This window comes from Phyllobates terribilis, unplaced genomic scaffold (genome assembly GCF_046119375.1).
Source record: "Phyllobates terribilis strain yellow unplaced genomic scaffold, ASM4611937v1 Scaffold_7__3_contigs__length_470593459, whole genome shotgun sequence".
In the NCBI taxonomy this organism is placed as follows: domain Eukaryota; kingdom Metazoa; phylum Chordata; class Amphibia; order Anura; family Dendrobatidae; genus Phyllobates; species Phyllobates terribilis.
Window position 1 is genome coordinate 181,968,612 of NW_027362767.1, and position 13,776 is coordinate 181,982,387.

The following is a 13,776-nucleotide window of genomic DNA, read 5'->3' on the forward strand; positions in this document are numbered from 1 at the left end:
GGAGATCATGTCCTTCTGCTCTACCGCAGAGCTTTACTATATCAGTGTGCAGCGCACACCGATACAGTTAAAGGTGGCGGTAGCTCCGGGTAGCAGAATAGTGAGTCCAGCAGAATAGTGAGTGCAGCTCTGGAGTATAATACTAGTGAGTGCAGCTCTTGAGTATACTACAGAAGGTAACTCAGGATAAGTAATGTATGTACACAGTGACTGCATCAGCAGAATAGTGAGTGCTGCTCTGGAGTATAATACAGGAGGTAACTAGGATCAGTACAGGATCAGTAATGTAATGTATGTACACAGTGACTGCACCAGCAGAATAGTGAGTGCAGCTCTGGAGTATAATTCAGGATGTAACTCATGATCAGTACAGGATCAGTAATGTAATGTATGTACACAGTGACTGCACCAGCAGAATAGTGAGTGCAGCTCTGGAGTATAATACAGGATGTAACTCAGGATCAGTACAGGATCAGTAATGTATGTACACAGTGACTCCACCAGCAGAATAGTGAGTGCAGCTCTGGAGTATAATACAGGATGTAACTCAGGATCAGTAATGTAATGTATGTACACAGTGACTCCACCAGCAGAATAGTGAGTGCAGCTCTGGAGTATAATACAGGATGTAACTCAGGATCAGTAATGTAATGTATGTACACGGTGACCGCACCAGCAGAATAGTGAGTGCAGCTCTGGTGTATGATACAGGATGTAACTCAGGATCAGTACAGGATCAGTAATGTAATGCATGTACACAGCGACTCCACCAGCAGAATAGTGAGTGCAGCTCTGGAGTATAATTCAGGATGTAACTCAGGATCAGTAATGTAATGTATGTACACAGTGACTGCACCAGCAGAATAGTGAGTGCAGCTCTGGAGTATAATACAGGATGTAACTCAGGATCAGTACAGGATCAGTAATGTAATGTATGTACACAGTGATTGCACCAGCAGAATATTGAGTGCAGCTCTGGAGTATAATGCAGGATATAACTCAGGATCAGTAATGTAATGTATGTACACAGCGATTGCACCAGCAGAATAGTGAGTGCAGCTCTGGAGTATAATACAGGATGTAACTCAGGATCAGCACAGGATCAGTAATGTAATGTATGTACACAGTGACTGCACCAGCAGAATAGTGAGTGCAGCTCTGGAGTATAATACAGGATGTAACTCAGGATCAGTAATGTAATGTATGTACACAGTGACTGCACCAGCAGAATAGTGAGTGCAGCTCTGGAGTATAATACAGGAGGTACCTCAGTATCAGTATAGGATAAGTAATGTAATGTATGTACACTGATTCAGCAATATATTTAGATTATTTATTCAAACTGGTGTTTCAAGCTGAAAATAATAAAAGGAAAATTCTTTTTAAAATCCGATTTTGCACGTTTTCCCACCTACACAGAATGGAAAGATCTGTAACTGTTATTGTAGGTACACTTCACCTATGAGAGACAGAATCTAAAAAAAAAAAAAATCACATTGTATGATTTTACATAATTAATTTACATTTTATTGCATTAAATAAGTATTTGATACAATAGAAAAACAGAACTTAATATTTGCCATAGAAACCTTTGTTACAATTACAGAGGTCAGACGTTTCCTGTAGTTCTTGACCCGGTTTGCACACACTGCAGCAGGGATTTTGGCCCCTTCCTCCATACAGATCTTCTCCAGATCTTTCTGGTTTCGGGGCTGTCGCTGGACTACATTGAGTTTCAGCTCCCTCCAAAGATTTTCTATTGGGTTCAGGTCTGGAGACTGGCTAGGCCACTACAGGACCTTGAAATGCTTATTATGGAGCCACTCCTTAGTTTCCCTGGCTGTGTGTTTCGGGTCATTGTCATGGTGGAAGACCCAGCCACAACCCATCTTCAAAGCTCTGTAGTATGGTGGTGTTCACACAGTTCGATTTAACAGGCAGTGACCCAAAAATGTCCAACTTAAAGTTTTTATTGTCCAAAAAAAATCGCAAATTAAAGGCAACTTTATCCTCCGGATCAAAGCCGGGACCTCCAATACAGTCAGTTTAATGCAACCTCGTTGCTGTGGGCTTCTGCACCGCCATGTTTCTCAAGGTGCATCAGGTACATTGCCTTCATAGGCCTGTGTTCAGCTTCACACAGGCTGGTAGTGCAGAGCCTCCTGCTCTGCTGCTAGCAAACACAACACCGACTTACCCAAGCCTTTGCTGCAGGTTTCTAAATGGAATCTGTGGCCATGAGCCACTTGTAAGACCCGGCTGGAGGGAGTGACCTGCCCCACTGCCACCTGTAGATCGCTCCCAAAATAAAAGCACATGTTGGGTTTTTGTTAAATTCAACTTAGCCAAATAGTTTGACCAATTCCAAACTTTACTTTTATTTTGCACTGCAAACACAGCTGTTTCTGTGACTGCAGTGCACTCCAGCGGGTTCAATATACCTCTATGCGCATCCTGGGGGATACATACCATCCCTTGCATATGATCCCCCTCACTGCCTCACAGCTCTTACTGAGGGAAGGAGGTTGTTGGTCAAAATCTTGCGATACGTGACCCCATCCATCCTCCCTTCAATGCGGTGCAGTCGTCCTGTCCCCTTTGCAGAAAAGCACTACCAAAGTATTATGTTTCCCCCACCATGCTTCACGGTTGGGACGGTGTTCTTGGGGTTGTACTCATTCTTCTTTTTCCTCCAAACACGACGAGTGGAGTTGATACCAAAAACTTCTATTTCGGTCTCATCTAGCCACATGACCTTCTCCCATGACTTCTCTGGATCATACAGACTGTCATTGGCGAACTTCAAACGAGCCTGGACATGTGATGGCGTGAGCAGGGGGACCTTTTGTGCTCTGCAGGATTTTAATCCATGACGGCATGTGTTACTAATGGTAATGTTTGAGACTTTGGTCCCAGCTGTCTTCAGGTCATTGACCGGATACTATAGTGTAGTTCTGGGCTGATTCCTGACCTTTCTCAGCATCATCCTTACCCCACAAGGCGAGATCTTGCATGGAGCCCCAGACTGAGGAAGATTGACAGTCATCTTGTGTTTCTTCCATTTTCTAATAATTGAGCCAACAGTTGTTGCCTTCTCACCAAATTGCTTGCCAATTGTCCTGTACTGTAGCCCATCCCAGCCTTGTGCAGTTCTACAATTTTGTCCCTGGTGTCCTTAGACAGCTCTTTGGCCTTGGTAACAAGTTCAAACAGGTGCAATTAATACAGGTAATGAGTGCAGAGTAGGAGGGCTTCTTAAAGAAAAATTAACAGGTCTGTAAGAGACAGAATTCTTGCTGGTTGGTAGGTGATCAATGCAATTTAATTATTATGTAAAAATCATACAATGTTATTTTCTATTTTTTATTTTTAAATTCTTTCTCTCACAGGTGAAGTGACCTACGATAAAAATTACAGACCTCTCCATTCTTTCTAGGTGGGAAAACGTCAAATACCATAAAAAACCTAAAAATTCTAAACTTTATTAGATATACACTGACGAGCAAAAGGGTAACAATGTTTTGTACTTTTGACTTTCAGGCTCCGTATCTCTCCGTCCACTTCTGCTTCGAACGTGAGACTCCCATCATTTTATAGACTATCATCTTGGCTATCTCATACATACATTTGACTTGCCGCTATTTAGCATATGATTAGTTATGCAGATTATTGTCATGTCACTGCATTGTTACTGTCTTGGGAAAATCTTTTTATTCCTGTATACTACAAAATACAACCTGTTCTCACATTTCCTAATAGCTCAGTGTGTTATTAGGTTGATTCCCAAGTGAAAGATCACTGGTTCAAATCGAGGAGCCGCCATGAAGAAGATTTCCCAAGAAAAGAGAAACAGCATCATCCAGCTCATCGATAGTGATCTTGCGGCCAAGAAAATTGCCAAGCTGCATCATGTGAGCGCCATGACAGTTGGAAGAATACGAATAGAAGTCCGTCCATCCATTCAAAGCCAAGAGGTGGACATCCAGGCAAAATATCTGAGTCAACAAGTCAGCTCATCACAAGGTCTATCAGTTCTGGAGTGACAAACACGGCAGTGGAGGAGGCTCGTAAGCTTCGTAATAGTGAGATCACAGACGTCCATGCAAGCACCGTGTGACGTCTGGAAGGGTGGCTCGAAAAAAGGTGAAGAAGCCTCAACTTCAATATCGTCATAAGAAGCGTTGGCTCGAGTTTGTAAAAAAGTACGAAAAGTGAACAGAAGAAGATTGGAAACAGGGGATTTGGAGCGATGAGACGAAAGTCAATAGACTAGGCTCAGATGGGTGCAAATGGGTCTGGAAGAAATAAGGGAAAAAGGGGCTAACGGATCGAGAAATTGAAGGAACTGTCAAGTTCAGTGTAGGTTCCAGCAGGACAAAGACCCGAAGCATACGTCGAGATTGGTGAAGAAATGGTTCAATGACAATGAAGTAGAGGTGCTGGATTGGCCCTCACAGTCCCCAGACCTCAACCCAATCAAACACTTCTGGGTAGAGTTGAAGAAAAAGCTGTTTACATACCCAAGTGAGTCGACCAGTACGCACCAACTTTGGGAACGTGTAGAAGAGACCTGGGATCAGATTTAGGTGAGACATGTTTGAATCTGATGGAGGGCATACCCAGAAGGCTGAAAGCCAAAGGTGGATTTACAAAATACTAACAAAATAATATTTTTTAGGAGCAAAACAGTGACAATGCGGTGACATGACAAGAATCTGTATAACTAATCATATGCTAAATAGCTGCAAGTCAAATTTATGTATGAGATAGCCAAGATCGTTGTGTATAAAATGATGGAAGTCTTGCGTTAGAAGCAGCAGTGGATGGTGAGATATGGAGCCTGGAAGTCAAAAGTACACAACATTGTTACCCTTTTGCTCGTCAGTGTACATTAAAATATATAGACAATCCAAAATGAACAAACAAATACAGGAATATTTAATAGATAGTTATCCACCCTAGCATGCCCTAGATCGCCCTATGTTCTGGGTCTACCTTTCTGCAGAGATTGGCACAATAAATGATGCGACAACTGGCTCCTTGATGGCTGTCCCTGCCTGTCCCTATATGTCCCTAATTTCCCGGTTTCAGGATAGCATGAACAATTATCACATCAAAATCACCGTATGAAGACCAGGGTGGTAAGTGGGCAATGGATTCCTCTCATTTCTAATAAACAGTTATTCAGGCACTCTATATATACTGATCCAAGACCAGAAATATGTACAGATCCGAACCGAATCCAAACAAGATGATGTCAACCAAGTTAAATGATTCCAGTATCTGTGCGTATCTACATATACGGAGATTATCCAGGAATTGGCAATGCCCCTCGATACTGTTCACTCAAACAGCAAAAAGAAGCTTATAAAATGGTTTATTGCCTTTTACCTTATCCCAGAGAAGTAATAAGGTGCCAGTGCTTTTATACATCACTAAGCAGAAAATAGATTGTAAATCTCTCCCTTGTTTCCACTAAGGGAAGCAACACTGTTTTTTCTTTATTTAAACATGAGCACCTCCCTTTATTCATAAGACATTTATCCTCCTTCAATCAGAGAAAGTGACAATTGCATCCCTGTGTATTTAAATGAATGTTTTCTCTCTCACTAAACCTGAGAATAAATGTTGGAGGAGTGCATATATATTCCCTTATAAATATGGCTCATTATTGTCTATGACATTGAGACAGATGCAGAAAGGGTGATTTCCAATTTGGAACGCAAAGAGATTTAACACTTGACACGAGATTTGGCGCATTCCAGCGTGGAACGCGTTTTTTCAGGTGAGCATGCATTACTCCAAGGACCGGAAGCGATGACATGATCTGACGAGGAGGAGACCAAACATATAGATGTAAGCGGAAGGATTGGAAGCGATGTAGATCCCTGGCGACGGCACCGCAACATGGCCTCCGGTGAATTACTTTTTTACTCATGCGCACTAAATTTATGGAAACACGAAGGAAACGTTACTATACGCTGTTCCTAATTAGCTACCGGAAATTAACCTCTTCAGCCTTAGATGGGGTATATCAGGTGAACGCGCACAATACATGTCACAGCATTTTGGATCCTCTATCTAGCTCCGCATCCAACTATCCTTACCATCTGGGCCTCCTGATGAACCACTTATGGCGAAACGCATTGAGGCAGTATATGTGGGATAAGTAACCCCTATTTATAGATTAGCATATACTATTATATGAAAGGCACGAGGTATTACAGATCTGATAAGTAACTCCTTTCTACATGCCATCATATACCATTATATGTGATACACGGACATGTTATCTATTTGTCTATCTCCATTTATTTATTTATTGCCTTTCTTTGACATGTGAGCCAATACGGCTGTCCCTCTAGTGGTTGGGCTAGCCAGTCGTATACTACAGGTCTTTTGAAGCAGCTATTGGTTGTGGTGGTTTATTGTTATCACTCACACTTTGACCTACCATGACACTTTATTATATTGAGACGGCTTGTATAATCTAAGTGAAACATTAGTCTGTTCCGTATTTTCTGGTTAGTTATGTATAAAAGCACTAGCACCTTATTACTTCTCTGGGATAAGGTGTAAGGCAATAAACCACTTGATAAGCTTCTTTTTGCTGTCTGAGTGAACAGTATCGAGGGGCATTGCCAATTCCAGTTCAAAACCCTAATCTTGGCACACAAAGCCATCCACAACCTGTCTCCTCCATACATTTGTGACCTAGTCTCCCGCTACATACCGGCACGCAACCTCCGATCTTCACAAGATCTCCTTCTCTACTCCCCTCTTATCTCCTCTTCCCACAATCGCATACAAGATTTCTCCGGTGCTTCCCCCCTACTCTGGAACCCTCTACCCCAACACATCAGACTCTCGTCGACCGTGGAAACCTTCAAAAGGAACCTGAAGACCCACCTCTTCCGACAAGCCTACAACCTGCAGTAACCACCGCTCCACCATACCGCTGCACGACCAGCTCTACCCTCACCTACTGTATCCTCACCCATCCCTTGTAGACTGTGAGCCCTCGCGGGCAGGGTCCTCGCTCCTCCTGTACCAGTCGCTGACTGGTTTTGTTCAAGATTATTGTAATTGTTCTTGTATGTATACCCCTTCTTCACATGTAAAGTGCCATGGAATAAATGGCGCTATAATAATAAATAATAATAATAATTCCTGGATAATCTCCGTATATATGTAGATACGCACAGATACTGGAATCATTTAACTTGGTTGACATCATCTTGTTTGGATTCGGTTCGGATCTGTACATATTTCTGGTCTTGGATCAGTATATATAGAGTGCCTGAATAACTGTTTATTAGAAATGAGAGGAATCCATTGCCCACTTACCACCCTGGTCTTCATGCGGTGGTTTTGATGTGATAATTGTTCCTGTTAATTATTTTAGGGACAGGCAGGGACAGCCATCAAGGAGCCAGTTGTCATATCATTTATCGTGAGAATCTCTGCAGCAAGGTAGACCCAGAACATAGGGCGATCTAGGGCATGCTAGGGTGGATAACTATTAAATATTTGTGTATTTGTTTGTCCATTTTGGATTGTCTATATATTTTAATGTATATCTAATAGTTTATCATTTTTAGTCTTTTTTTATGGTATTTGATGACCCAAGACAACGCATACTCTATTCTTGATAGGTGAGAAAACGTGCAAAATTGTCAGCGTATCAAATACTTATTTTCTCCACGGCATGTAATATACTTCTATATAAAAACCTCCCTTATAAATGGTGAATCAAAGTCTATGACTGTTGTGTACAGTGATCGTTCTGGGACATTGTATGTTCCCGCACTACCCCAGGGTTAGGCTAGTACGATACTTTCCATTATCTGCAAACCAAATTGTAGGACATTTTTTAGGTCACACTCATATAAATTACACCCATTTTAGAGTCTGGTTTTCAGGACAAAAAAATTAGATTGTGGCCTAATTTGTCCTCGGGAGGTTAGTAGTGTATCTGCTGAGGGAACTAGGGCATAACGATACTAAGCACAAAGGGTTACAGCTCCACACGGGTCCTGGAGTATCAGAGGCCCAGAAGGTCATTGTGTCCCATGTAAGAAGACAAATTCTAGTCCAGACCGTGATAGCTGGGGACCGAATGGAGATTTTGCACTGGGGAACACGAGTTAGAAGTTTTGCCACTGGTGGGAAACGTCAAGTGATTACAATGAATGATGGAAAAGACAATGAGAAATGAAATGCAGATCAATGGGAGACAAGGAAATGAAACAGAGAGGTACATTGGACCGGTGATCAATTACAACTTTTGCTATGGTGCCCCAAGGCAGTGGCATAAAATGGGATGGGGACCACAGGGGTGCAAAATTTCTCCCTTAGAGCTAGTATTTGAGGTAGAGTTGGGGCTAGAAATAGGGCTAAAGACTTCGGTTGGGGCTAGAGTTGGAACTAAGCCCTAATTCTAGCTCAAGCTTTAGTCAAAGACTAGAGTTGAGGCTAAGACTAGTGTTGGAGCTATGACTAAGGTTGGAGCTACATTTAGGGCTAAGGGTAGAGTTGTGGCTAAGGCTAGAGTTGGATCTAGGGTTAGGGCTAAGACTAGAGGTGCGGGTAAGACTAGCATTGGAGCTAGGGTTAGGGCTAAGACTAGAGGTGGGGGTAAGACTAGCATTGGAGCTAGGGTTAGGGCTAAGACTAGAGTTGGAGCTATGACTAAGCTTGGAGCTGGGGTTAGGGCTAAGACTAGAGGAGGGGGTAAGACTAGCGCTGGAGCTAGGGATAGGGCTAAGACTAGAGGTGGGGATAAGAATAGCATTGGAGCTAGGGTTAGGGCTAAAACTAGAGGTGGGGGTAAGACTAGCACTGGAGCTAGGGTTAGGGCTAAGACTAGAGTTGGAGCTATGACTAAGCTTGGAGCTGGGGTTAGGGCTAAGACTAGAGGAGGGGGTAAGACTAGCGCTGGAGCTAGGGATAGGGCTAAGACTAGAGGTGGGGATAAGAATAGCATTGGAGCTAGGGTTAGGGCTAAAACTAGAGGTGGGGGTAAGACTAGCACTGGAGCTAGGGATAGGGCTAAGACTAGAGGTGGGGATAAGAATAGCATTGGAGCTAGGGTTAGGGCTAAGACTAGAGGTGGGGATAAGACTAGCATTGGAGCTAGGGTTAGGGCTAAGACTAGAGGTGGGGATAAGACTAGCATTGGAGCTAGGGTTAGAGCTAAGACTAGAGGTATGGGTAAGACTAGCATTGGAGCTAGGGTTAGGGTTAAGACTAGAGGTGGGGATAAGACTAGCATTGGAGCTAGGGTTAGGGCTAAGACTAGAGGTGGGGGTAAGACTAGCATTGGAGCTAGGGTTAGGGCTAAGACTAGAGGTGGGGATAAGACTAGCATTGGAGCTAGGGTTAGGGCTAAGACTAGAGGTGGGGGTAAGACTAGCATTGGAGCTAGGGTTAAGGCTAAGACTAAAGTTGGAGCTATCACTAGGCTTGGAGCTAGGGTTTGGGTAAAGACTAGAGTAGGGACTAAAACAAGAGTTGAGCTAGTGTTAGGGCTAAGACTAGAGTTTAGGCTATTTAAAATAATTAGTAAAAAAAAAAGTAACAAAAAAATAAGCACAAAATATACATAAAAATGTATCATTTATTTAATTTTTTTTTAAATTTTATGTTGCAATTCTGAAATAAAGCAGAAAAAATAAAGGAAAGAAACTTAGGAAGTGGTAGCGGTTCATGGGTTAAGGGGTGCAAGTTGCTTGCCTTGCCCCAAGCCCTGGTAGCTGATACTCATCCCTGTTTTCAGTGTTTGCCTCATAGCTTTATATTTCTGCATTTAAAGACATCAGATATCTATAAGAGAGTTACAGCTCAGCAGCGATCATACGAAGAGAAGAGAGGATAGAAAAGAGCAGTCAGTACCTGTGGAGTGAGCCTGGTGTCCTCCTCCGCCTGCGGGCTCCCTGTAACTGAGCCTGCATCCGCCACAGCAGTGTTATACCGAATGCTGTGGGCTGATCCCTTCCAGGAAGTCCAGACGGGGAATTCTGGGCAGTTGTAAAGATTTCTAAAACAAGAGCAGACTTATACAAAAAGCAGACTTACAATACACCGGTCTGAAGTCGCTCCGAGACTCCCAAACTCTGCCCCTGCCCATTTACGGTTAAGTTTATCCATGTTGCAAAGCAGCTAAATGTTGGGACGCAAGAGATTTTATTAAAAAATGTCAATAATTTCCTATTTTTGGCTGGAATTTTCCATTTCGAAGTGGATTGCGGTATTATTTAGCTGCAGCACAATATTTGAGCACTATATGGCGGCATTATATAGGCTTTGGTCACAACTTTCTTTTTCTTTTCATCAGTCATAGTTTGGGATTATTCTCCAATATATAACTCCTTCAGAAAGTTGTTACATATGCCCCTGCACGTTGCCCCTTGATTGCCCTTTATTCCCCCAAACTTTTTATTGTATACCTTTGAGAAATTGCTGAATACTACACTTTTCTATGCAGTTGAATAGAAAAAAAAAAGTTGACACATAACAGCCTGGTGTATACCAAAAGGAAACATTTAGCATATGCCAATAACATGGGGCTGGGTGGGTGTGCTCATGAAAGCTCAGATGTATATGCAAAATATAATGGAAAAAAAGGGTGAACATACTCTTATCTTAGCACCATATGGCAATATAAAAAATATTGGGCCATAAAATTAACCAAGAGTTTTGGAGTGTAGGACTGGCGATGGGCACTCACACTGCCCCAGTGCCTAAATGGTCAGCTCACTATTGTCACAGAACTTACCACTTATGAGATAAAAACTCAATATCTTTGTCTACTCTTGAAAAGAAAATAGAATGAAACAAACATTCAGTGTGCCATTACTTCCTCCTATGCAAATGTATGTTATTTTAGGTTTACCGTAAGTTATGTGATAAACCCTTATGCAACAAACCCATGTGATGTCAAGCGGTGTGAAATTTCCATCCGCGACCGATCACATTCCAGTATTTTTGGATTCACATCCCCAAATGCAAAGAGGAAGATATTCAAAAAGGTTCTCATATTGTCATGGGATGATTTTACGTTGAGGCTTTCTGATCAGTCTCAGGTTTATATGCGTTACGATACAAACAAAAATGCTCCTGTGCATGTACTAGATTGAATATATGACTTTTCGAGTGCCAGCAGCATCTTCTAAACAGGTTTTGTTACCTTCTTCTGACATTTCTGATCATTATTTCAGTATTTTGGTCTTCAAAAAATGTTTTCCGTCCAAATTCTCAATTTCATTGAAGTCTATGGAGGATAGTGCACCATAATTGGGCTAACGGGTACCCCAGAACTGGAACATGTACCTACAAAGTATACCTCGGCGTATGCACAGTACTCTCCCTTCCGTGGGCAGAGACCCTGGTGATGCATTGAGCATTTGCCAGGTTGGGCACAACTGTAAGATTAGACAAGCGATACCAGTGACATGGAAGCAGTGAGATGTCAATATAGCACTTGATGGCCATGGTCTCCACCGAGTGTCGTACCACCCCACAAGCGATAAGTCATCTCCACATTACAAGTATCACCTGTGCTGTTGGCACCCATCTTGGTGTATGCTCAATACATCACCAGTGTCTCTGCCCACAGAAGGGAGAGTACTGAGCATACGCCAAAAACACACTGTGCATGTGTAAGACGTATAGGTGATTTGTGTGACGTTGTGGCAGCAATGAGGTGTCAGTTTAGCCCTTAGTCCCTTATGCATTACATTTATTCATTTATTTCTTCATATGCCATTTCTTTTTTCATATCACAATCTTTATTTAAAAACAAAATTAGTAATCCTGCATTTTTCTCTCTGGCCACTGAAACTATTTTATTTCTCTTCTTTCAGGAAGAGTTTTCAGCAGCCTCATTATCATCAGAGACAGTATTACAAGTGACGCGCCCCTGGGCCTGTGTCGCGCTGCGTTGCGCACGCGGGAGCTTACCCGGAGCCGGATCTGTTGAGGGTTGTAGTCTCGTGGCGGTGACCCGGTCCGTGCCCAGGGAGTCAAACTGAGCGGCGATGTATCAGCGGTAGATGTTGGACGACTACGCCACCCGTTGAGTACAGCTAAGAAGCTGCTGCAGGGCAGACCGCTGAGGCCGGTGGTAGGATTGTGCAGCGTGATAGTATAACCCCCAACGGGAGGGGTATGGCCTCAGGGCAGCCGACGTGGATGATGGGGGTAGCAGGAACCACTCGGAGACGGTACGGTGTAGTTCAGGGTCTTTACTGGTGACAAAGATAGACCCTCCCGGAGTACTGGCTAGCGATTGGGGCCTGGTCAGTCCTTGAGCAGATGGGATCTCCCCTGGCCAGGCGGAGTTGTAGGCCTCCCAAACTAACTGTACTCTTCTGGCTACCTTGCTAGAGGCTGGTATAAGTAGCCCACGTCCCTCAGTGTACCGTGTGGTGCTCACCCGTATGGCCGGTGACTCGGGGCCTTCTAGTAGCTTCCGCTCCACGACGGCGGTGCTGGTCCCATGCGTGTGACCGTGCCTTCGGGTTTCTTGGCCAGAGGACCTGGAATCCCCTGCCTGACGGATTCTGCTGCTGGGTAGGAGTTAGTCCCCACAGCCTCGGACTCCGGGTCCGGTAAGAAATCTTCTCAGTCAGGGCGAGCTCTGCAGCTGCCAGCCCCTGACTCCTTGTAACACTGCTCCCACAGAGCTCCTGATGTTCTGTTCCTATATTTGCTTCTTTTCTCTGTTTCTACTTCTTCTCTACTCACTAACCCTGCCTCAGCCCTAGGTTTATATAGGGGAAGTTCTTCCCCTCCCAGGACTGGGCAGGAGGTGTGGCATGCATAGGATTCCTGACCAAGAGACCTCCCACCTGCTCTCAGACGTAATATCTCTATCACTGTGGCAACCAGACCCCTGGGGTGTCACACAAGCACAGCTGATAATACAGGATTCACCATTCACAATAGGTTATGTCACAGCTCACCTCCTCCTCCTGTACAATGACTGATAACACCTGAATATACAGTAGATAATACAGGAGCCACAATAGGTGATGTCACAGCTCAGCTCCTCCTCCTTCTGTACAATGACTGATAACACCTCTATATAAAGCTGATAACACAGGATCCACCATTCACAATAGGTGATGTCACAGCTCACCTCCTCCTCCTCCTGTACAATGACTGATAACACCTCAATATACAGTAGATAACACAGGATCCACCATTCACAATAGGTGATGTCACAGCTCACCTCCTCCTGTACAATGACTGATAACACCTCTATATACAGTAGATAACACAGGATCCACCATTCACAATAGGTGATATCACAGCTCACCTTCTCCTCCTGTACAATGACTGATAACACCTCTATATACAGTAGATAACACAGTATACACCATTCACAATAGGTGATGTCACAGCTCATTTCCTCCTCATGTACAATGACTGATATCACCTGTATATACAGTAGATAGCACAGGAGCCACAATAGGTGGTCACAGCTCACCTCCTCCCTCTCCTGTATAATGATTGATAATGTGGCTCCCCTGCGGGTCCAGTAGCCACAGAGGTGCTGCATCTCACCCAGAGGTGTGGTATTTCACGCTCAGGTAAGGAAGGAGTGCTGCCCGGGACCCCAACACCTGCATCCAACACTACACTACTCCAGACCAGCAGGAGGGGCAAGATGCCTCGCTCTCCTGCTGAGCCCTGTCCTTGGCTGGAGTGGGGGGAGCCAAAGTAGGGGGAACCATGTAGTGGGTGTGGGTGGAGGAAGTAAATCAGGGGAGC

At 43.8% G+C, this 13,776-nt stretch overlaps 1 protein-coding gene across 2 annotated transcripts in view; it reads right to left on the reverse strand.

The window, feature by feature from the left end:
- The window catches only part of LOC141154104 (cathepsin K-like), a 105,026-nt gene extending 94,976 nt beyond the window's left edge, over positions 1-10,050 (reverse strand). Inside the window, exon 1 of one of the 2 annotated variants that reach the window (XM_073639561.1) lies at positions 9,895-10,050. In XM_073639561.1, the coding sequence (XP_073495662.1) occupies positions 9,895-9,953 (59 nt within the window). In that variant the 5' untranslated portion in view covers positions 9,954-10,050. The remainder of the gene's footprint in view (positions 1-9,894) is intronic. The other variant, XM_073639562.1, reaches the window with a different exon arrangement.
- Between the last annotated feature and the right edge of the window lie 3,726 nt (positions 10,051-13,776).